Source organism: Chinchilla lanigera, unplaced genomic scaffold, assembly GCF_000276665.1.
Source record: "Chinchilla lanigera isolate Chin_1 unplaced genomic scaffold, ChiLan1.0 scaffold00050, whole genome shotgun sequence".
In the NCBI taxonomy this organism is placed as follows: Eukaryota; Metazoa; Chordata; class Mammalia; order Rodentia; family Chinchillidae; genus Chinchilla; species Chinchilla lanigera.
Genome location: NW_004955451.1, coordinates 2,040,342 through 2,067,062, shown reverse-complemented (window position 1 = coordinate 2,067,062; position 26,721 = coordinate 2,040,342). Strand labels below are relative to the sequence as shown.

The 26,721-nt window shown below is 35.6% G+C and overlaps 1 protein-coding gene across 1 annotated transcript in view; it reads right to left on the bottom strand.

Annotated features, from left to right (window-relative positions):
- The window catches only part of Bcas3 (breast carcinoma amplified sequence 3), a gene marked incomplete in the record, with an annotated part of 520,369 nt that overhangs the window by 383,163 nt on the left and 110,485 nt on the right, over positions 1–26,721 (bottom strand). The window contains 4 exon segments of the mRNA XM_013519304.1: positions 2,151–2,234; positions 8,638–8,714; positions 17,668–17,744; positions 23,285–23,392. Of these exon segments, the coding sequence (XP_013374758.1) occupies positions 2,151–2,234; positions 8,638–8,714; positions 17,668–17,744; positions 23,285–23,392 (346 nt within the window).

Sequence of the window (26,721 nt, the reverse complement as noted above, 5' to 3'; positions counted from 1 at the left end):
GTATACATTTAGAATTAGAAAAATTAAAGAAGTAATTCTGATGTAGTTACCATGCAAAACTAGAAATATTCTATTCCCTAAAAGGCAAGTTTACCAATAAAAAAATATTTTCAAAGATACTTAATGATATTTGAGGTAAGTATAACAGGTCAGGGTAGAATATATGATTGGAAGTGTTTCTAAAAATTAAACTGCCCAGTTACACAAAGGCTATGGGAGTGGGTAACTTTAATGTACACTGCTCTATTATTTTCCTCATTTTGTAAGTTTATAACCATGAATATGTATTAACATTAAAATGGGAAGGGGTTGGCAGATTCCTGTAATTCCAACACTGGGAGTCTAAGTCAGGAGTTCAGTGCCAGCCTGGGCTACATAGTGAGATGCTGCCAAACACCTGGGAGCTGGGCACGGGGGCACACACCTCTAATCCCAACACTCTGGGAAACTGAGGCAGACACATCACAATTTCAAGGCTTACTGGGCAACTTAGTGATTCAGTGACATCCTGTGTCAACATTTAAAAAATAGGCCAGGGAAGTCATTCAGTGTGAAGGCCCTGGATTTAATCCTCAGTGCAACAAAAGGAAAAACACACAAAAAATTTAAAAGGCCCAAGGATACAGCTCAGTGCAAAGGTCCTCGGTTCAATCCCAAGTACCATCAAAAAGAAAAGAAATTAAATATTACCTATTTTATTCAAAAGCAAATGGAAGATGTTTATAAACTGCCAAAGCTAATAGTGAATTATAAACACTCATTTGGTGACCAGTGGTCTTTAAGAAATCAGTAAGATTAAGGTGTTGTATTAAACATAATTCCCTACAATCTAAATGTACAAGACTTGAACATCTGTCACACAGTTCCCAATACTGAGATGTGGGAACACAGGGAGTTCAGACTTGTTACTTCCAAGTCATATTAATTTTAGCCTCATTTCCAACATTTCCACAGTGAAACATTACTGAATGAAGCCATCACTTTCTTTTTATGTAACCATGAAAAACACATAATAATACCAAACGACGTTATCCTCCACTCTGTAACTGAAAAGTACTCAAAAATGTTAATACTGTGAGCTACATTGACTCATGTGTGTGAGACAAGTCTAAAAGGAGTCTAATACACGAGGAAAAAAATTCACTGTTAAAAGTCACAGATAAACTAACAGAATACCGCTGAAAATTCTACCTAATTACTCTCAGATTAGTCTTTGTTGAAAGAATCATCTTTATTTTTGCATACACAATGGAGAAAAGCAAACATGCTTTATAAAAGTCCCTAAAATATATAGTGCTACAAGAGCAAAGACATTATTTCCCTCTTGAATGAAAAGTGTGTAATTCTTCTCTCATCAAACCAAGGGACACATTCAAAAGCACATCATGTAACCATTTGTGATCAAACTTGAAGTATTTTGGTGTTTGTTTTACATAAAACAGTGTGACCTTTGATTCCCTCTTTGTGGTTTACTTTAAACTGTTGTTCTTTTCTGAATAGTTGTGCTTTCTATTACATGCTGTCATTTAGATTCACTCTGTCATCCCTATTATTAGAATTGTTTTGTTGTATACTTCGCAATTCAAAAGGATAGTGGTTATGAGAATACCTTATAATCAGCGTAAAGTTTACCAGGCTTCATCAAAATTAACCCTCAGACACAAAGAAAGAACTCACTTGCCAAACATGAAGGGGGCAGCCCCTTGATATGAAAGAATCTTTGAGTGTGCCGGGGGACTGACTTAACTTTTCATAAAGAATGATAGTTTTTTTATGTCAAGAAGACTCAAAACTATTCAAAGATGCACATGGATATCAGGTAGAATGATACAAACTACAGAAAAGGAACCCAGAAGTTGCTATGTAGAACATGTGAAGCTTCTTTCAAACATGGCACTAATCAGTTCCCCCACTTGAATCCAATTAAGAGACTGAAGTATAAACCGTACAGTCATTACAACAGAAAATGTATTAACCCTAAAAGATTAAATACCAAATCAATCACAAAGTCTCATGAATAACAAAAATTTACTTCTTAAAGATTATTACACATTCATGAATGAAAATGGAAGGGAAATTTCAGTACAACTCAGGAAGCGAAGCTTCATTACGACATCAGCACAACTCCCGCCGACTACTGAACTACTCACTTTAGCAGCACTAATGACTGTGGCAGTGTAGGACTGAATGTTGTCTCCACAGGCTCCACCACGGGACTGATGACACCGAATCAACTGGGGAAGAAAAGAAAGAAGCAGAAAGTCATTTTCTATTCAGCTGTTTAACTCTCAGGCTCTTAGACGGAGCTTACTTAGCATGCCTGATAGGATGGGAATGTTTGCATGAGTATCTTTCAGACAAAGCAGCTCAAAGCCCTACTGAGACACGTTTCCTCCTTTTTTATAATCTACTGGTGCCATTCAGGCAGTTTCAGCCCCAACTACATTTCTAATTACAAGATGAAAAGTTTTTAAGAATTCATAAACTCTGAAATGGGAAGGACTTGGGATCTGGCAGCTGTTCCACAAATAAATTTTTAAAACATAATCAAAAGACTTAGAAATGACTTCCTAACATTAAATATTTGACATGCTAGCAAATTGGATGTTTTGTCTTCCTAACTCCTCCACAAAGAGTATAAAAGGAAACATAAAAAAACAAAAGATTTTGCTGTATTTGCATTTTCAATTGTGTTAGTGGAAAAGTGGCACAAATTCCACATAAATCAACTACGACACATATACTAGCTGTCTACTTCACAGAGCTTACTGCTTGTGCCATTAGGAATAAAAAGCCTGGCTTGGAAGCTAAGTGGGGCGGTGCACCCATGTAATCCCAGCACTCCAGGGCTAAAGCAGGTGGACAGCCAGCTAGAGCCCAGCTTGGACCCATCAGCAAGATCCCGTTTCAGAGTAAAAGGCTGACAAAGTGCTGGGCACACAGCTTAGGGTGACAGTCCGGGGTTCAATCCCCAGTACCACAGAGAAGTACTGGATGGGGGTTGGAGTCAGTGACGGAGCTCTTGCCTAGCATGTGTGATGCCCTGGGCTTGAGTCCTAAAACAAAAGGAGAATGTTTTTTAAAAAAGGAAAGGAAAGAAAAACAAAAACAAAAGAAACTAAAGACATGTCCCTATTCACATGTAATGTAAATAAATCAACTTGCCAATTTTCAAAGTGAATCAATACTTTGAGATGCATGATTCTCTCAGGGGTGAAGCAATAAACCTAAATTAAACTCTTCACTGATTCTACATTTGTTACATCATTATTCACATTTGTGTATTTAAAGTTGTTTTTAAATTTAAATATATGACTTTGCAAAAGCCTCAGGAGTTCACAACAAAATCTACTTCTAACTGCTTTATATAACCTAAACCTAGGTCCTTTGATGTAATCCTTTTACGTGTACTTCAAAAATTTTTTCATCAGTCACATAATCCTTTTACTTGTACTTCAAAAAATTTTTGATCATGTTTTTTACAATTCCTGTAAAACAATATTAATAAACCAGAAAGGAAGACTTTTAAAACTCTGGTAAGTGACATCAAGCTATTTTTTAGGCAAACCCTGCTATGTCAAACTGAATGATCGAAGTGAGTGATTAGTCATTGTGGTCTATATAGAGTACAGTAAGGAATCTGAAAAGTGATGCATTCAGTAAATAAAAAGAATCTCATTCATTCATCCCCAAATACCTTCAGAGAATTCTGATAATTATCCCTCTGCTGCCTCCTGCTGCACAAGCAAAGAAAGACTGTATTTTGGAAAAGCTATTCCATACTTGAGGTAATTAAAATATTCACATGTAGAAACCCTTACCTGCTCAATTTGACCAAGACTTGAGTTAAAACTTTGGCCTCTAAAACATAGACTGATATGGCAATTAATTATATCTTGGCTCAATAAAATTAAAGATGTGGAAAACTGTGTCAAATGTACTAATTTGAAAGAACTGTTAACAAAAAAGTAATATACTAAAGAGTATACATACTACTACTGTATGGCCTCTCATAAAAGAAAAATGAAATATAAATGAATATGTAACATACACTATATTACGTACCCGTAAATAAAATATAAGTATTGGAAGAAAAGTACAAAATTCCAAAATGAGGGAAGGAAAAAGAGGAAGAATGAAAACAGCCTCTGACGAGAGTACTGGACTGCACACCTTCAGTTTCCCATAGCAATGACAGCAGGACAGCTGAAAACATGCCCGATCCCTTTATTTTATCTGACTTTTACAGTGGTAGGGACAAGCAATTCTGCAATCTTTTTTTGTATGACAGGATGAAATGAACAGATGCACTGATGTCAGGACATCACTATGCAAAAGAGACATGAATATGAAATGGTCAAGACAAGAAAGCACCTTTTGGAAGTGTTAACTGAATTTATGATTTCTAAAAATACACAGGACTGGAAGAAAAACAAAAAAACAAAAAAAAAATTTTTAAAGGGCTGGGGATTTCGCTCAGCAGCAAAGTGCCTGCCTGGCAAGCACAAGGTCGTGAGTTCGATTCCTAGTACCGGAAGAAAAACAAAAAAATAAAAAATAAAACATACACAGGAATGCATGTATAGGTACACAAGTATAGGTGTGTGTTTGCCCATCTGTCTGTGTATGCATGTACTATGCACTTCCTAGCACTATCCATTGAAAATATCCAGAACCAAAGACTTGAGCACATCTGTAATCCCAGCACTTGAGAGGCTGAGCCAGGAGGACTGCCGAGTTCAAAGCGAGCCCGGGTTACATAGTGAGATCAAGGCCAGCCTGAACTATATAGTAACACCATGTCTTTAAAAATAAAAAAAAAAAAAAAAGGAACCAGCAGAGCCAGAAGTAACAGATTCAAGGCTGACACACAAATACAAGATGAGTGTAAATATAGCCTAGTAAGGAAATAGTTTGTCTGTCTTCTGGATTGTTTTAAATGAGAATACACCACAAGGTCACAGACACCAGCCAGAAAAGTGTTCCAATGGCCAACTCTGGGACAATGTGAAAATCCAAACAATTAATGACTTTGTCACATTCTAGCTCAATTGTAGACTGAATAATCATTATTTTAAGCTTTTTTTAAAAAGTGACCACTGAGTTTGTTAGATACGTTCACTTCTTTACGTTATATATTCCTAGCTCCAAACTACATGAATAATGTTCAGTACTAATCATTATACACAACTGTCCTTTTTTGGTGATGTTAACTTTGTTAGGAAAACCTAAAATAAAAATCATTCTATTAAAAAAAAAAAAAGAGTTGGGCATGGTGGTGCACACTCATAGTTCCAGGTACTACAGGGCTAACTGACATAACTGGCATATGGACAGTAAAGTATTTTATCAATATTGAATTGGCTGATCAAGTCCAGGAGTACAGCTCAGTTGCAAAGCCCTTGCCTAGCATGCATAACATCCTGGATCCAATCACCAAGATGACAACACAAACACACAACAAAAAAACTAAGTTTTATACCAGGTATGGTGATGCAGGCCTTTAATCAAAGCACTTGGAAGGCTGAGGCAGGAGGATCTCTGTGAGTTTGAGGCCATCCTGCGCTACATACAGTACTTCCCCAAAAGTAAGACCTAGCATGATTTTTTAGGATGCTCATAACGTAAGTCCTATTCCAAAAATAAGGCCAGTCAAGATCATCAGCCAGACAGACGCATTTAGTACATACACTGCAACACACAATATATTGAATTATAAAATAATAATAATGTTGACATTTATACTTAAATTACAATTAAATATTCATAAATACACAATCATGCACTTTTGGAGAAGAGGTAAATGTTTAGGCAAACAGATGAACTTGAGACTTACTGCCAAATGATCAACTGGAGTAGACACAGAGCACATGAATAACGTGCACATTTGATAACCAACAGACGTGGCTGTGTCTAATATGAATCTGCATAATTCCACACATCGTGCGTCGTAATGGATGTACTTAATGCACTCGTGCGAAATAAAAAATGTTTTCTGAATTTTGGGGCCTGCAATTTTTTGTCACTTTTGTCTGGGCCATCATTCCTAACTGTCATCATTTTTGTTGCCACTCCTGTCTCATAAGTCTCCAATTAACACTTGATTTAATGCAAACTTCGTGTAGCCCAGACTCCAAGAGGTCATGACTTGGGTGAAGAATTCATGGAATAACATCACCGACAGCTGTGCTGCCCATGTCCGGACTACACGGACAAGAAGTGCTCATGTAAGGAGGGCTCTGTTGGGGACCTGAGAGATTGGGGCCAATGGTTTCACAGGAAGTAGAGTTGTAAGAAATGAAGGCCAGAATTCGGGGTTTGGGCAGTGATGACAATGTTCCAGAAAATGACATGACTGCATTTAACAAGTGTAGACCTTTGCACATGAACAAATATAGATTTTTGCACATGAATAAAAATATTGCTGTATATGAAAACAATAAGACATTCCCTGAAAATAAGCCCATTGCATCTTTTGGAGCAAAAAATTAATGGTCTTATTTTCAGGAAAATGCAGTAGTGAATTCAAGACCAGTCTGAACTACATAGCAAGACTGTCTCAAAGAACCAAAAAAAGAAAAGAAAAAGAAAAAAAGAAGGCTGATCAGTACCTATGAGTAATGACATACACAAACTTATTCTGAAAGGATTCAGAGGATAAACTAGTTAAAGGAAACTTTGGTGTGCTTTGTACTATTTCTACTGTAATTAATCTTGTACCTTTTCTAAGGTTAAAAAAAAAAGTGCAGTTTAAAAAAATACTAAAAATTAAACTACATCAAGATATATGGCTTCTTACTTAAGATTTTATAGTCAAAGAAAAATAAATGAATACATAAAAATATTTTATAATCAAACAGCATTTTCACTGAAAAAGACTGCTACTCCAGAATTTAATTCAATGTAGGAATCATACACTAGGCCGAAAACCTGAAAGAACATCAGAAACTAGTAATAAATAATAGTTCTTATGAAAATATTATGTAATGACCTTTATTTAGGGATCTGCAATCCCGGCAGCTCAGGCAGCTGAGACAGAAGACTCACTAGTTCAAGACGAGCCCAGGCAGCACAGCAAGACCCCCCTGCAAATGAGGCAGGGGAGGGAGCCCTTCTACATGACGGTACAAGCGTTCGGTTAGCAAGCTCCTGCTGAGCGCCACTACACTGCCTGATGTCTGAATGTGACACCAGACACTACATGTGTATGTGTAAAGGCAACGAGCACATATCCAGGTTATGTATTCATGGAGTCCTTGACACCCAAAAAATATGTAACCTAAAATGGGAAGTTTATCACATGAAAATATATCCACAAGAGGCAAGGGACAATTTACACATTTTTTTTTCTAGGATGTTTCCATCACTCAAGAGAAATACACTACAGATGTAAACATAAGATATCACGATGTACACAAGGGCTTATCTTATTTGAAAAGAGTAATTACAAAAGGGCTATTTTTATGAGCAACTCCAGAAAAATCAAGAGACCAAAGAAGATGGAACACAAATAGAACACTCAGGAAAATGTAAAATATCATAAACGCTGTAGACAGATTTTTGGATAAGACATTCAGGAATTCACCTAGAAAAAAAATGACTTTCCTAAGTCATTCCTTAATTTTGTACATTTCATAGACTAGAGATTTACTAGGTCTGTGGCTTCACACGATACTTACCACACCCAGATTTTGTCAAAAACTATTTCATAAAGATATAATAATAACCTTGCAACCAATAAAAATGACATAAAATCATTAACCATCTTTAAAGCCTGGACTATTTTTTTCTTTTTTCTTTCTCTCCTTCCTTTTCGTAGTACTGTCGATGGAACCAGGGCCTTTGCACTGGGCTATATGTATCTCCAGGCCACTTTTTATTTTATAACTGGATCTTGCTAAGCTGGTGGTCTTGGATTTGAGATCTTTGTGCCTCAGTTATTTTTTAGATTTTATTCTACATTCACATGGAGAATGCTAAATGACATAAAAATTACTTTATGCTTTCTTACGTAAAATTTAAATTTATATTTTGCACTGAACTGTGCAGAAGTAATTTCTTGGTATATAAACATTGTATCTTCATTTATAATGAAAACTTTGGAATCTCAATTCGATAAATAACTGGAAAATAAGGAAAAGAACATGAGGATTTGTTACTTGATTATTAAAACAAACAACCATAACCTTTTATAGATCTGCTTGTTGGCATACATGGCCAAAGAAATAATTTTACAGCCAGATTTCCAATCTATCAAGAAGACAGAAGTTACTCCTGTCTCCTGATTTCTTCCTTCACAGAAACTTCCTTCACAGAAACTTCACAGAAACCTTTTCAAAACTGCTGCTATTGTAATCTCAGTGCTGTACTTTAATATTACTGGAATAAAGTTCTTTACATAGAAGAAAGCTGATTAAAAAAAATTAGGTTCTACCGAGTCTTGGCTGAAGGACAATTGTCAAACATTTAAAAATTCTTAAAAGAGTCCAAATATTGACCGCACAATGAAAATCAAAGCAAACTGGTAAGGTAAACAGTCGTTATTGATAATCACCAATAGAATAAACATATTTCTTATGGAAAAATCCTTAAATACTTGCTCCATTACAAATAACCAAAATATGGGTTACACCTTACCTTATTTTCCGCATAAGCAAGCCAACGGCTCCCAAGAGCAATAGGATTCATGTTTGGCCCAGGACAAGGATAACAACCTGAAAATTTCAAATAGTAATATTGAGAAATTTCTTAATAATTTTTTGTTTGTACATGCATCAAATGTTGACGTTAGAAAAACAGAGAAGCCAAATGCTTATTATTTTTCAATATGAAATTCCCATACTACTAGTCATTATTTTAATAGCCAAATGAGGTACAGTTTTTCCTCTATGTTATTTCTTTTCAGTATTTACTCCGCTCCATTAATGAAACAAATGTAGAAAGAACCAAAGATGGCTTTTTATAATAACCGGTCAGCTTATACTGCTATGCCTGAAAAACAGAATGAAGTTAATAGACACCCCTCTAAGTTCCAAACCCTGAAGAGCAAACACAGAAAAGGAATTTTAGAAGAGGCGACAGAAAGGATACAACAGACCTAGGCAGTTAAGGACAAAAGATAAATAAGACTATGGAAGATAACCTAAAAGGAAATGACCATACTATGCTGGTGGGGAAAAAAGAACACATGCACAGGCGTGGGGCCAACTAGAACAAGCAAGCCCCAATGGCGCCTCAATGAAAGATACTGAGGAACCACACAGCGCCACGTATTTACAGTGAGGACTCCACATCAGTCTTCTCTGCAGTGCCAGCCAACATCAGACTGCTCTGCTATTTAAGTCATTTTCTATCCCTCTGCAACTTAACCAGAAGGACATGTAAACGCAAGGAGTTGTGTCCTTTGTTCACTGCTGAATCTCCACTACTCTAAACAATGTCTGACACACAGGAGTACTCGGTAGTACGTTTAAGCCAGGCGTGGCCCTCATGCCTGTAATCCCCACACTCAGGGAGCTGAGGCAGGAGATCTCCGTGAGTTCGAGGCCAGCCTGGGCTTCACAGTGAGTTCAAGGCCAGCCTGAACTACAAAGTGAGATTCTGTCTCAAAAAAACAGAAAATAAAAATAAATATATCTGAGTAAGTTAGACAACGTACTGAAACTAATCAAAGCATCATGGCATGTTATATGCATGTACCAACTCCCCATGGGAAAAGTAATTATTACAGATTGCAATCATGTACTAATAAAAAGTTTTACAAACACGAGAGAAAAACTGACAAAACTAGTCCTTTACAAACTTTGTTGCTGCACACACAAACATTATAGCAGTACACAATGCCACTGCTTGCACTAGAGATCAGTTTTCAGCTGGGTCTCATACACTGCCATCTACTTTCAATCTTTTATTTTGAAAGGAAGATAATGAACTAAATAGGACTTGAACACAAAATAAAATTTTTCTCACTTTCTTACTCATTTAAAAAAAAAACTGGGGCTGGGGATTTCACTCAGTGGCACAGTGCCTGCCTGGCAAGCGCAAGGTCATGAGTTCAATTCCTGGTACCAGAAAAAAAAAAAAAAAACTATTTCTCTATGGTTTGAAAAGGTGTGCTCATGATGCTTTGGGGTTCTGGGAACTTGAACTCTGAGTACCTGTGACATCACCATGTCCACTGAAGGCATATGACAGTGGCATATACAACAAAAGACACACTAAAAATGTATGTATGAAGAACACACCCTAATATACACTAATGTATATTGTGCAGCACTTACAATATAGACTCCTATTGAATAAAATAATATTATTCAGAGGTGGAGAAAGGAATGTTAATATGGTTTACAAGAAAGTTTTTCCCATTTAAAATCTGTAAAAAAGAACCAAACCAAATGCCTCTGAGTGCTAGCATCACAGCAGAGGTATGTTTCTAATTTTTTAATTTTTTTTTTTTTTGTACCAGGAATCGAACTCAGGACCTTACACTTGCCAGGCATGCACCTGTGCCGCTGAGCTATCTCCCCAGCCTTTCAATTAATTTTAAATGTCAGTATAATCTCTCAATTCTGATAACTACCTCAACCACTATTAGGGGTTATTAAGCTTGTAAGAAAAAATGGAGTTTACAATACTGAATTTCACTAGTTGAGTTCAAGATTGTAGAAACTTACAAGAACTCAAGAACTGTAGTATATAAGAATGGATAAAAATTGTTTTCAGTTCACCAAAACAATATTTATAGCTGGGATGAGCAGAATATCAACTACTCAACATTATCTCAACATTATAAGCATAAAGATGTACCTTTGCCTCCATCTAAACTTGAAAAACAAATGATGGGGGGGGCAAGGGAACCTCTGTAATAGTAAGATGAATTCCAACATGTTTATAATGTCATTGAACAGAGTAAGAAGAGAGAACTGAATATTAAAAGAGCTCAGATTCCCCATTTAAATGAAGGTAAAATTAACGAACAACACTCTAAATGGGTAAAAAAAAGGTAATTCAGATGATACATGAGAATTTTACATGGATCCTTCCAGTATTTCAGTCATAATGGAGAGGTAATTTGAACACATGTCCAAAAGCTCTCTGAAATACTGACTCATTTTTCCTTGCAGAAACAAATTTAAGACATTTTTTAAAAGCAGGTACCTACATTTATGTTCAATTAATCTCTGCAAAGGAACCAAGACATGCCAACAGTAAAAGAATACCCAATTCAACAAATAACAGTAGAGTAAGTGGTAGTATGTTTAAGCCAGGTGTGGCCCTCATGCCTATAATTCCCACACTCAGGGAGCTGAGGCAGGAGATCTCCGTGAGTTCGAGGCCAGCCTGGGCTTCACAGGGAGTTCAAGGCCAGCTTGAACCACAAAGTGAGATGGTAAAGAAATTGAACCACTACATCATACCACATTAAAAAATTACCCTAAAATACAAGAAAGACTTAAAATGAAAATTTAAACTGATTCAACTCTTTTAAAAAACACAATAAATTTTCATAACCTTGGATTAAGCAACAGCTGTTTATGACACCAAAAGTACAAGTGACAAAGAATACAGTAAGTTGGACTTTATGAACACTAAAATTCTTGAAAGCTGGGTGAGGTGGTGCACACCTATAATCCCAGCAGTTTGGATATGGAAACAGGAAGATTGCAAGTTCAAAGGCCAGCCTCGGTTACACAGAGTACAAAACTGGCCTACAGCCACATAGCAAGACCCCATGTCAAAAGCAAAAATAATTAATTAATTAATTAATTTAAAATAAGCCTAAAATTTTTATACTCCAAAGAATACAAAGAAATGAAAGGACAACCTATAGAATAGTGGGAAATTTCTGCAAATGATATATCTGATTAAAATATACAAAGAACTATTAAACCTCAATATTGAAAAGATAAGTAAGGTATATATATACAAATCAAAGTTCTCAGTGTCATTAGCCTTCAGGGAAATGCACAAAATTACAAAAAAACTATCAACAAATGTTCAAGTTGAAAAAGTACATCTGCATAAAAACTTGTGTTCTAGTATTCATGTAAGCATTACCCGTAATAGTCCAAAGTATAAACAAAGCAAGTATCTGTGAATGTATTACAGACACCTAAGCTAGGCAGAAAAATCACAGGCAGTCAGACAGGGCTAGACCCCCAAGAGAACCAGGAGAAAGGTGAAACACATCTCAACAGTGGCTGGAGACACATCTGTTTGAGATCAGGCCTCAAGACAAAGGCAAGATGACCAGGCCTGTATACTCCCTCAAAGGACAAACACCAGGCCTAACGAAGCTTCCACAGACATCAGACAGCCAGGCGGGTGACCAAGGCCTCCAGAACAATCATTTCCTTAAAAAAAGTCTGTTCTTTCCATGCACCCTTGCCAAGTGACCTGTTTCCCCATTAGATTACTATTACCTAAGCGTCTGCACTTGTACCCTTATTGGTTAATCATAGTCATAACCCACGTTGTACCCACATGAGTACTGCTCTGTCAAATTTCCCTGTTAAGTGGGATCCCTGGGCTATCCATTCAGGACCCCTCGTGTTCCTCTGACAGGGGCTTGCTATCCCTTCTATCAATAAATATCCTCCTACTCTTAATCTCCATTGTTCCTAGAATTCATTTTCGATTTTTAGAGAACGTGATCTTGGTGTATCAGACATCTAACACGCTGGGAGTTATAATATTTCCCTTATATGATATTTGGATGTTCTGATATCACCCCTATAACAAACAGATGAATAGATTAAAATGTAGGAAATCCATGCAATGTAATGTTCAAAAATAAAAAGACCTGAAAGAGACCACAAAATGGGTGAGTGCTAACTATATCTATGATTAGTGAAAGTCGTCAGTCACAGCTGGAAGTACTGCGAGCGCACTCCACAGAAAAACACAGGAAATGCTAAATGGCACTGAGGATTTCTTAACTATCGTACAGCTGATTAGTGACCCTTTTAAGACTCAAGGAACTTCGAGATAACTTCCTTTTATTCTTATTTTTCACGTATATGGAACACAAGAATTGTGGAGCACTGCTACTCTAAAGCTCAACAGGTGAGCACTATTTACAAAGAAAGGAAAAATCAAACAGTTCACTCCACACATACTCAGTGTGTATCCACTAAAGACTGACTACCTGCCCAGCCCCTAAAATTATCACTGAGGCCTCAAGCATTTGACGCAGAGCCCAAACAGCCAGGATTGCACAAATGCAATCCACAGTGGTTTTTACAGTGAAAAATTTGTTTTCTGTGCTACGAAACTACTTGCAAACATTCACAAGTGGACATTGGTAAGTACATATGAGACTATACCCGGGTTTCAAATGGGCCTCTTAGCAGAGAAAACAAAGTTCTTCACTGTAAAACTTAAAAAGAAATGAACTTTGCATTTGAAAGCTCTTTTAAATTCATTTCCATTTGTTATTTATCATCACAAATGAGGAACACATACACTAATACCATTAAGACTGTAAGAAATAATTCTTCCACAAAGTAAAACCAGAGACCAAGGGAAAGAGACTGCTTATTGGATACTCTTTGGTCTCCCTGGAGACTTCCTATCTGCCTTTCAATTTAAAGACACTTAAAATGACTACTAATGACATCTATCAGTCTTTGTCTTTTGTTTTCCTAATCATACCTGGGTTTTGGATTTCTACATCAGACAGCTGCTCCAAGCCAACTTTTCTGTACAACCAAATACAAAGGTGTCTCCTTTCTCATCACACTGGACGTGCTCTGCTAGCAGTTCTCTATCAGCTCTCGTTACCTGTTCCACGCACCCTTTGGCACAAATTCCCATGATGCTTGCTCTGATGGACACAGCTGTCTCTACTTACTTTACAGTACCTTCATTGTCCTATACACAACTGAGGCATTCAACTAAGCGCTTCTCAGACTATTTCAGAAGTTAAATGCTTGCATGGTCAAAACAACATCCTCATAAACAAGATTTCACTCCACATGGGATGTGAACTTAGTACCAATCACCAGGAGAAAAGGTATGTGGTAGGAGCAAATGAGCTACCACAAAAGCTATCTCAGTATGCACAGTCTCACCAACTCTCTGTCCCAAATCCCTGCATGTGGTAACAGGCAGAACTATGTCACTTATGTGACAACAGAAAGCTAAACACAGAGAAATGTGTGTAAACTATATGAAGTTTCAGACTGGCTACAGGAACGGGGCCGGGGTGGGAAGGGGAGAGGTAAAATATTATCACTCTTAGCCACCTAAAAGTATATGCATACATCTGATCCTTAGGGTTTTCAAGTTCTGCAGAATTATTTTAAAATAAGAATGGCATACTTTTAATGGAACTGTGAAATGAAAACTATGAGTAGTATTGCCAAGGGTATTTGATAAAGCAGTTAGGACTGAAGTGAAATGTCACAATAAATACTATTCAGAGTAGGAAAAGAAATCACAAACTTTGTTGTTGCTGTTTTCTGAACTCCTTTTTATATAAAGTATACCTTGTAACATATTCTTAAGTAACATACACTTCAGTTTTTCTGCAATCCACATGAAGTAAGAGATTGCAAGGCATCGCAGTCCATGAGAGCCATCCCACAAACAGCACCCTAAGAGAATGAGACGCCTCCTGGGTCAGGAAACACGAAAACTTCATTACTGCAGACCACAAACCACATGACTAGGATTTAGTTATAAGCTGCATTCACTCGCAAAATACCTGAGTACACTACCACAAACACTGTTGATCCTTCTAGATCTTTTTTTCCTATCATGAAGAGCCCTAAGAATTAAGAGACTAGTACTTGTTTGAACTATTTAGTGCGTAAGGTAAAGCAAAGATGTCCCCAAAAGGCAGTAAGAAAAAGAGAAAGAAGATAAAGAATTAAGATACAAATTCTAGTGATACTATTATTAGTAGACACAAATGTCACTCGTATGTACAGAATAATGTACAAGTTATCAGCTACATCTACATCATTTCATCTAAAATGTTTTAAGCCAATCAAATTATGTCCATTTTCATCAATAAGAGTATGATGAAAAGGATCTTTTAATCCCAATGTATCAAAATTATTACAGACCTCTGTGTCCTTCAAATTGAATTTAAGACTAATATAAAAAAGAGCTTCTTTTCAAATTTGTATTCACAATAAAGCTAATTTTGCCCTGTAAATTTTGAAGCAGTACATTAAGAGAATTTTTGGAAATACAAACTTTTAGGGGCTGGGGATTTAGCTCAGCGGCAAAGTGCCTGCCTGGCAAGCGCAACGTCATGAGTTCAGTTCCCGGTACCAGAGAAAAACCAAAAAAAAAAAAAGAAATACAAACTTTTATATTTACCAAAAAACACTATAAATATGCCCTAAAAGATAAAAATGTCACCAGCTCTACCTTATTAACCTCTTGTTTGTCCCTTCTACACTGTCTTTATGTTTGCCATTTGCCATTTATTACAAAGAAACATACTCATTCCAGCAGACCCTAATATTTAAACAGAGCTAAAATTTCTTTTTCTTCTTTTTTTTTCTTTTGTCCTGGGAATTGAACTCAGGACCCTGCACTTGGCAGACAGGCACTGTGCCACTGAGCTATATCCCTGGCCCTGAGCTAAAATTTCAAAATGTTCTTTACCACATAATTAAACTAGTTTAACAAATAATTACTTTTTATTTTCTCTGCAATTCACCACTCAAGTGAGGCAACACAATATTTTTTGATGGGGGACCCAGGGTCTCAATATATACAGTTCAGACTGAACCTCAACTCATTATGTAGCCCAGGCTGGCCTTGAACCCATAGCAATCCTCCTGCCTCAGCCCCCTCAAGGGCTGGGATGACCACATGCACCACAACACCAGGTAATATCTACTTTTTAAAGAGCTAAAAAAAAGAAAGCAAAGGATATCTCTATGCTCCTGACTTGACAGTAATATCCACTACCACAAAATACAGATTATAAGTATAAAATTAAATTGGAGTTGCAACAGAGGTATCAAACATTGCAGAAGCCTTGAAACAAGTATTTTTGATGAATAATAAAAACCATAAAACTACTGATAAAAAGAGATGAAAGCAACTCAGGAAAATCTGGCACCTAGATCTGGCTGAAATGTCTATACACTGTTCTGATTCATTTTCTATATCCTATTTAACTGGCATAAATGGATAGAACCATTACATGGCTCTGTTTTCCTAATTATTTAATTAGAAATATAACAAATATAGTACCGAGCATGGTGGCACACGCCTGTAATCCCTGTTCTTGGGAGGCTGAGGCAGGAGGCTCAGCATGAGTTCGAGGCCAGGCTGGGCTACATAAATGAGTTCAAGGCCAGCCTACACTACATACTACTGCACATCTCAGAGGAAAAAAAAAGATTATAAACATGCACTTGTCTTATTTTTCTTCATGGTCTACAAAATGTTAAATAATGTACTATAATGAACTGTGGTGTATGGTGTATATAATTATATCCAACATATACTGTAGTAATTGTCTCAAAGAAAGCAATTTTATACATAAAAATAGCTACTAATCAGTGCTTGGTACACAGCAAATACTCTGTAAATATCTGTGTAAATAGATATAGTATTTCAAGACCTCCAACAAATACAATTGAAATTCTTGGCTCATTTCAAAATTGAGAACAATTAAATTATTTCTTCAGAATGTACACATCAGAATCTCTGGGAAAACTCAACTAAAGCTTCCATGATCAGTTGCAGAAGCTGAAAAAAGAATGGAAAATATGGACTAAAAAAAAAGAATAAACAAAATTCTCCCTGAGACAGTCTTAGGACTACAGAGTATAACGGATTTCTGCTGAAATTTTCAGCCTGCCAACCTGTCTAATACGATACACTACTTGCAAAGGCCAACAATTCCATAAGCAAATACGAATCTAAAATGTCAACTGGGCCGGGTGTGGTGGTGCACACCTGTAATCCCAGCACTTGGGAGGCTGAGGCAGGAGGATCATTGCAAGTCTGAGGCCAGCCTGGGCTACAAGGTGAGCTCAAGGCCAGCCTGAACTGTGTAGTGAGACCCTGTCTCAAAAAGACAAAAAAAATAAAAAATTTTTTTAAAAAAATGTCAGCCGGGTTCTCTCTCACTCACCCCTGCCCTTTCTCCCTCCCATAATCCTTCTGCTCTAGACAAAATTTCATACACGTAATTTCATACCATCTCAAATATATTAATTCCATGTGCTTGAGCACATAATTTGGGACTAGATTCTATGCTTAGTTTTTAATTTGGGGACAGTAGTAAAATTTATTAAGTGGAGTAAAGATAGAGGAAGAAAGAGATGGGAAATATTTCTTTGTGTTTCAAAAGCCTCAAACAGAATAATCCAGTTACTTACTCAAGTATGGGAAGTAAACAAGTAATTTAACAAGTGCTTTCAAAAAAAACCAGATATACGAAATTAATCACAACTATGCAAGGAGAGTATGCAAGAAGAAACAGGTAATGCAGAATATGTATGGTAAGAATACACTGGCGAAGTGAAATCACGTATCACATAGTTTCTGAATAAGAACATCCACAGAAATCATAGGAAGAGTATCACAATTCAAATGAAATAGTGACGATAGCAGTATAACTAGTTTGCTGACTGTATCAAGTAGTATTAACTCAAAAGCCCATCAAAGCTTATACAATGATTTGATACATACTTGTAACAAAAAATTTTCTCGCAAAAGTACAGCTATCAAAGGCAGCAATTTTCTCCTGTAACACTACGACGAGAATCCTAAAATTGGAGGGAAAAAAGGAAAAAAAGTAAAACTTCTATGAACCTTAAATCATAAATCAGTTAAATCATCTGTATTTAAAAATAAAACAATTTTTATGCTATTTAAGCTGGGAATTATCTACCTTAGATTTAAAGATATAAGCAAGCAAATCTTTTATATAAGCAGGACAGAAATGACTAGAAAATGTTACTGAAAAAAAGCTATCACCTCAAAAAAAGTTTTTCTCTTAATAAAGTTTAATTTTCCTTCATTTTAAATATATAGCCTTAAGAGTAAATGATATCAACAGAGTTCATTGTTCACTATGTTTCAGAGTTGTGGAATTAAACAAAATGGATTTATATAATCCATCACTTTAAAATGCTGAATTTCTCAACACATACACACAAAGAAAATCTAAGACAAATGCAACTCAGTGTAAATTTCCTGATTCACTCAATTTATTAAAATTTAACTAGAATCAATACAAATTGTCAAGTTTAAAAATTTCTAAAAATCTAGTTTAAAAAATGGTAATTGCAAAGAAATACTTCATATACTGTTTTTTTTCCAAATTGGGTACAGGTAAATATTAAAACACATACTAATAATTACTGAGAAAAGCAAAGATTTAGTATTTAAAATGCATGCTTTATTAATTTGTTCATTTGTTAAAAGTTATATTTGCCACACTAAAAAACTTTTAATGAATAATTACCATTACATTTTTGTGATTATTTTCCCCCCAGGTAGGTTTGTTAAAAGAGTTCTCTGTTTTTAGGGGGTTATTTATTATGACTTATAAACACTCAGTAACAAACTTCGACTATGTTCTGTTGCTATAATAATAGCCCAAGCCATCTTACACATTGCACCTTGATAGAAAAAAAAAAATTTCTGTATGTAAATGTTATTTACCAAGGTCTGTACTGTTCCTTTACACGAATTGTTAATTATCTAGAAAAAATAATCAAATAATTCAGGTGTAGTGCACGTCTATAACTCCAGCACTCAGGAGGCTGGAGGAAGCAGAAAGATTGCTGCGAGTTTGAGGACAGCCTGGGGTACATAGGAAGTTCAAGCCCATCTTGAACTATATAGTGAGACCCTGCCTCAAAAAACAAAACAGGGCCAGGGATATAGCTCAGTGGCACAAGCACCTGCCTGGCCAAGGTCATGAGTTTGATTCCCAGTACCAAAAAAAAAAAAACAAAAAACCCACAATGAGACAAAGAACTCTCAACCTCCCAGTAGTATAAAAATACTTGTAAATATTAGCTTGAATTTCTAATATAGCGTACAGGACTCTGTGTAGGGCTCGCCATACCTTTTTAACAACAAAGCAACAACAAATTTGTAACAAGATGACCCAACTCTGAGTTCTCAAAGGTGAGGCACAGGAGCTGCTGGACTTGCTTTGTCTCAGGGCCCCAAGGAGCACATATGCTGTGAATGTTAAGGCACAGATCCCCTTCACATTTGGGGCTTCCTCTCATTTTCAGCCTTCATAGCGTCTTTTCCTTCATCAACCCAAATACAAAACACAACTCACACACAACTGTAGGAGTTGACAGAGCTCTGCTATAATTCCATAGAGTTCCTTACAGGAGACAGATTTGCCTTGGGTACTCTGTGTACAGCTGAGCCTTCAAACACCCAATTCCTTTTGCTGGCACCTACCCTAATTTGAGAGTCTGTCTTTGTTAAAAACACAATGGGATAAAGATAGGAATTTGGGTTTTGACCTGTCTCAAAAAACTAAAACAAAGCAAAACAAAAAAGAAGCTTTGTTTACTGACAAACACGCGGGGCTGAAATGCAGGCCTGGTACATAGTAGAATATTAACAAATATTAGTTTTGTAAATCCTGAATACAGCTCAGTAAGACAAGATCCAAAAACTAACACATAGTAACAGGAACTTCAAAATCAATGCAACCATGGAGAGAACACTGATTGTTCAGTGGTGAAAAAATAAAACTCTTAATTTAAGAAAACTGGGGTAGGTGCATAGAGGGAATGTACAGTCGGACGAAAATATGTGGATGGATACATGGGATCTAAGACATATATACGTAGGTGTGCAGTTCATTCTACAGGAAGGAGGAGAATACAAACTGAAAGCAGCAGAAGTAACAAAATGGAAGATTTCTTCTGAGTGACAATTCTTCTGCATGCTCCAGGCAAGTCCAGCATACTTCCAATTGTTCTTTCTACACATATAATGTGTTTTATTTTATCTAAGTGTTTTCAAGTTACTTTTAATTTCCCTATGCTGCTATGCTATGTTACTATGATATACCTAGGAATAGTCTTCTTCTTCTTTATGCTACTTGGTGTTCCTGGGGACCTTAAATATATAAATTTATGTTCTTTGTAAAATTTGTGTAATATTTTTAAATTATTTTTTCAAGTAATATTTTCTAACTTATCTTCTTAAATCATCTGCTATTGTCTAATAGATCCATGAGGCTCTGGTATATTTTTCTATTTTTTGATCTCTACTCTTCAAACTGTAAAATTTCTACTGATCTATTTTGTTTTGGTTTGGTTTTGGTTTTGGGGGGGAGGGGTGTCGGGGTTTATTGTTTGTTTGTTTGTTTGTGTGTTTTGAGACAGGGTCTTGCTGTGTAGTTCAGGCTGGCCTAGAACTCACTATGTAGCCCAGGTTGGCCTTGAACTAATGGCAATCCTCCTGCCTCAGCCGCCTGAGTGCTGGGATTACAGGTGTAGACTCTACTGATCTATTTTGAAGATCCTTTCTCTGTTGAGATTTTCACTCAATACAATCATGAAAGTGTGCCTGGAATACACAACTGATGAATTATCAATATGTCTGGACATCAGAAAGGTTAATCCTTTGGTTTGTTTACTGAGTCTATTTGAAAATATCTTGCTATGAGTGATTTAAATTTATTTATATTAACAGCATGATTGATATGTAAGGTTTGCACTCCCCTTTGCAATGTGGAATGTTTTGCCTTTATGGAGGCGAAGGTTTCTAACCCCTCCCCTAATTTCCTTTCTTGGGCTACTTTAATTCTTTCCATGATCACCTATTACTATCTTACTTCCATCTACAGTACTTTGTATTCCTTTTTTTCTATTCCTAACTTTAGTTGTGTCTATATCAGAGTATCTGGTATTTATAAGCTATTCTCTTATTATACCCACCTTTTTAGATCTACACCTTAATCTCCTGCTTCAAAATTGCTTACCACAACTTTTACTATATTCTAGTCATTTTAAATAAGCTATTAAGTCCATCCAACATTCAAGTTTGGGGAAATTAAATCCTGGTGCTTGAAAGAAAGAATATCGAAGAATCTAAAAGTATATCTATCCCAACACAACTGCCTCATATAAATTTTTAAGTGACTCAATTATGGATATCCCTCCAACATTCAGAACATATACTTTCCCTCCCTCTCTCTCAAATCCCCTCAGAACCTCTTAGCCTTAGAGCAAAGGCCTAGTCTCATCATCTACATCAGATCCAAGTACAGATGAGGATCCCTTAGTGTAATTCCTTAAATAAAGCTCAAGTTCAGTTACTCTCAAGCTGCAAATCGTTAATTAAGATGACAAGTCATCTGCCTAAGCATCAAAACAGATCCAAGTATACAACAGTGGGACAGGCCCAGAATAACTGCTAACTTTGAAAACGGCTTATTCAGAGGGCTTAAAGAGGGACAGTGACCAATCTTCCAAGTCAGTGTTGCTGCCTTGTTTCAGTAAGGGTTATTCCATACCTACGCTTTATTACACTTATTTACTTGGAGACAACTTTCCCCTTAAAATTGTCTGCCCCATGAACAAAGGTTGTTTTCCTGATCACATCTATTCCTGCACAGTTCTCAGCCTCTAGTAACTTCTTCTGGCTTCTCTAGTAAGCTACTGGCTCTCTAATGGTTCTAAGGCCTGGTGTATCTGGAAAGAAACCACAATTGATTTTTCTTTCTTCAACATAATCTACGTCACATCACATCTTCCATAGGTTCTTGAACAAGTTCTGCTGGTCTCACATTTGAAATTTCAAGTTATAAGCTAACCATGAGCTACAGATGGTTTTTAAAATTGCTTTTATGTATCTATATGCTTTTTGTAAGAATGAAAATACTGAGATATAGATGACGACAATCTCTGGTGAATCAGAAACTTTTTTACTTAGCTCCCAAAGATTTGCCTCAGACATATTTTGCTATTAATTTTTCTTTTTTTTTTTTTTTGGCACTGGGAATCAAACTCAGGACCTTGCACTTGCCAGGCAGGCACTGTGCCACTGAGCTATATCACAGGCCCTGCTATTAATTTTCAATGATACATAATTACAGACTTTATTTCTTTTCTAATTTAAACTAAGCCCAAAAAAAGTACTTGGGAAGTTTCTATTTTTTCTGTTTTCTAGCATAGTTACGTATTAAAACAAGTAATACAAGTGTGCTCTAAAAATCTCTTTACTTCCTTTTACAGTGTGTTAAGGTTTCTTTTTGGCTCAATAATATGTAACCTAGTTTTCAACAGGACAAAGAAAAGTTTTCTGGGTTAAATGAATTATTTATGGGATCACACCATTCAGTGATATGGTTTACCACTTCTATGTGATTCTGATTAATTTCATGTGCTACCACACCACTACTATGCTGTTTCTTCTATTTCCTTTAACTTTCATGTTTTTTAACTTAAATTCAAATACTTCTAACAATAGTGATATTTGTTTTCTTTACTTTTCATTTACTAGTATATCCTTTTGAAGTATCTCTTTAAAATCTAACCTGAGAATATCTTGTTTCTCTTGAATTTATTGAAATGGCAGAAAGTATTTCAGTTGTATTGCAGATGTTGCTTTCAGATGATAGCATATTTATACCTTATGCTGAAGATTATTGATTAAGGCATTAATCATCATAGGACTTCAGATTATCAAATGTAAAATGAAAGGACTGTGCAATAAGAGTTCAAAAATTTCTTTCTTTTCTTACATTCTGTAGTTAATTTGTCATTATCACTAGGAGTCAGAGAGCAGTTCAGCCTAGATGTAAATATTATCCCAAAACTGTAAAGGAGGAAAATCAATTCAGTGCCTGTTTTAGCTACATATGAAGTGTAAAGCAGTAAAAAAAAAAAAAAAAAAAAAAAAGTTAAAGAATATTTTACATTTAGAAACACACTTTTTAAAAGTTTTAGTGAGTCCTCCCACCAATATCACAATATCACAGCTCACATAACCAATAAATATACAAATACACATAAGCATACACATTCTATATATAAAGGGTTTATCAGGAAAATTAAGCTTTCTATGTTTTCTCAGATATTTTCAATTCTTTTTCCATTTTGTTTTTAAAATTCTGGTTATATCCACTACAGTGAATTCATAATTTCCCAGTGGGTCAAGACTGGAAGTCTGAATATATTTATCAAAATTTACAGCAGCTTTTTCAATGGACACAATTTGGAAGAATTTTCCTTGAGATTATTTCTTAATAAATCGAAGTCATGAAATTACTAGGTTACTAAATTACAATGCCCAGGAGGTATATTACCTAAATGCTTACCGCTTGTTGCAGTGAAGATCATAAATAGGTGTTTTAAACTGAATGGACTTGACCATCTCCCCAGTACGAAGTGAATATAGATCTACACAGCAATAAGATGGACTTGTGCTAGGAGAAAAAAGAAGTATTTTTAAATAGGAAGGCTAGGATGTAGCTCAATGGTAGACTGCTGGCCCTGATTTTGATCTCAACACCATGGGAGGAGGGTATCTCCAATAAACCATGCCTTTTTCTAGTGCAATACTAAAATCCCTTATTAACATGATATTAGCAAACCGATTCAAACTTTACCAAAAATATGACCATAATAGATGACCATTCAATTTAATGTAGGGAATGGAAAAATAAAAAAAAATTAAGGGGATGGAAAAATACATATATATCATTCAGAAAATAATACTACGCAGAAAAAACTGCCTGCATGATTACCTCAATAGAATCATAAAAGTATTTGAGAATTTTAAAACACATTCATGACAAAAAATTCCTTCATCTGATAGAGTACTAGATTTAAAACTAACAAAATTAGCAAGAAAATATATAATTACACAGTACTGGAAGGTTTTACCCTGGAAAAAAGACTCATTTTAAACATCATGACTGAACAGAGTAGGACACATTCTGTACATAAGTTAAGAAAAGTAAACGTTACAAAGAAAAACTAGAGCCACCATTGTTTGCTGAAAATCCGATTATACAAAGCCCAACAGTACATATCTATAAGTAAAACCACATATACAGATAAGCACACTCAATAAACTCATAGCTGATTTAATCAAGGTCACTAGATTCTAGGTTAACATATAAATATTACCTGTATTTCTGAAAAATAACAAAATTAGAAAATAGAATTTTAACATACACAATGTCATTAAAAATCAAAGCTTTGAATACACTGAATTAAATGTAAAGAAATATTTTAATATATTTATTCGAAACGGAATAAAATGGTCCAGGTATTTAAAAGAAGCAGAGGCAGGGGCCAGGGGTATAGCTCAGTGGTGCAGCGCCTGCCCGGTGAGAGTGAGGTCCTGAGTTTGATTCCTCATACCAAAAAAAAGAAGAAGAAGCAGAAGCAGAAAGATCAAAAGTTAAGAGTCCAGACTGGACTAGAACCTGTCTCAAAATAAACAATAGCAAAAGTTTTCTTTAAAAACTAAATAAAATACTATAACCTGAAAGTTTCTCTACATAGATTTTAAAGCCTCATCAAAGATCTATCAGATGAGAACTAAATTTAAATAACATTGGAAATGAAAAATATGGTATGCATGGAATTGCACTTTATATAATATGAATTATTACAAAGCTATGAGAATTAACACAATGTGCTCTTCAAACAAGGACAGATTAACAATTCAATATATCCACCTAAAGTAAGTAGGAAAATAAAGACTAAAATGTAAGGCATGGAACTTAAAGAAATCATAGGAAAAAAACTAGAATATTGGAATGAGCAAGGATTATATGGACAAGGTTTCAAAAGCAAAAATACATAAATAGGATGACATCAAACCAAAGAGCTTTTATATAGCAAAGCAAAGGAAACAATCCATAGAACAAGGAAACAATCAACAAAATGAGAGGAAAAAAACTGAAAACCATAAAGCTGATACACAGAATATATAAGGAAGTCAAAAAGTCACAGTCAATGGAAAAAACACACAATTTAAAAATAAAAGCGCTAGAACCAAAGATATTTCCCAAAAGATACACAGATGGCCAACAAGAGAAATGCAAATTGAAACAATGAGAAATACCCTCATCCAACTTAAAAATGGTTATTATTAAAAAGATTACACCAAAATAAAAAGACTACATCAAACAAGTAGTGGTGAGGATATAGAGAAAAGGCATCTCTTGTACCCTGTTGGCAAGAATCTAAATTAGTATATCCATTCTAGAAAAAAGTATGGAAGTTAATCTTAAAACATTTTAAATATGAACCAAATTAAACCTCTCCTCCTTTAAAAAAATTAAAAATAGATCTATATACGATCTACAATCCTTTGGGTATATGCCTAAAAAATATAAAATGAGCATGTGGGAGAGACGTCTGCACTCCATGTTTATTGTAGCACGAGTCACAATCGCTCAGACATGGAAACAACCAAAGTACCCATCCACTGATGAATGAATAAAAAAAGTAGCATATATACACAATGACATCCTGTCATTAGCAACAAAACAGATGGAATGGGAGGCTGCTTGTTAAGCGAAATAAGCCAGGCACAGAAAGATAAGCACTCCCATGATCTCACTCATATGTGAAAACCAAAAAAGGTCATCTCATAAACACGAGAAGCAGAATGGTGTCTACCGAAGCTGGACTCACAGGAGGTAGGGAGGGATAAAGAAAGCTGGCTAGCGGGTATTAAATTATGGTTAGACAGCAGCAGGTTCTGGAGTGGTTCTGGCAGTAGGGGAACTCTAGATAACAATAATGTGTTGTGCACTTCAAATAGGCAAAAGATCACATTTTTAACTTTTCACCATAAAGATATGATAAATGTTCAAGGGGATGCACAGTGTATGAGAGCATCACACGTTCCCATAAATGTGTACAACTTTCAAGTTAAAAAAAAAAAGTAGGAAAAAAAAAAGTAGGAAAAAAAGAGCAAATTAAAACCAATGAAGACAGAATGAGAACTGAAAATGAAACTAGAAAAAAAAAAAAAACAGCGAGTAAGCAAGAAAGAAAAAAATCAAAACTAAACCTTGAAAATATAAAAATATTTTTTCAAAAATCACTTGATATTTTTGAAAATAGTAAATAATTGCTCTCTCTAGTCCAAGTGGTCGAGAAAAATGAGAAAGACAAATAAACATAAAGAAAGAAACAGCAAATATGGCCCAAACAAATCCCCGAATGTGTGCAAACTGGCAAGTCCTGAAAAAACCTTGCAAGGCCAACTGATTTTACTCAGTGGTATAATTAAATGATAAGACACTCTTTGGATTAAAAGATGCTAAATGTACAATAGTGTGCAAAAATTAAAAGGCTCTCTGGGGAAGCTGCCTTGAGTTCAAGGTCAGCCTGGGCTCATCAGTTCAAGGCCAGCCTCAAAAACACAATGAGATGTTGGTCTCAAAAAGCCGAAACATAAACAAAACACAAAAATGTATCACAGATCTTAAAACAGATTAGCCAAAATTATACAGTATCTACTATAAAATAAAGCAGAGAAATTTCTTATTTATTTCTGAAACAGACGAGAACACATGAAAACACACATGAGAAGTGACCAAAACACACAATGAAGGTTTAAATTTCTAAATATTTATTACAGTGAAAGACACATTACCATTACTCCCCCACAGACTCTGCCCCCACTCTTCTAATCTATCCCATCTTTCTTGACACTTTCAGAAGCAGTTCTGGAAGTCTTCTCTGTCTTTAGAAGGTGTGATCAAAAATACAATGAATGCTGCTACCA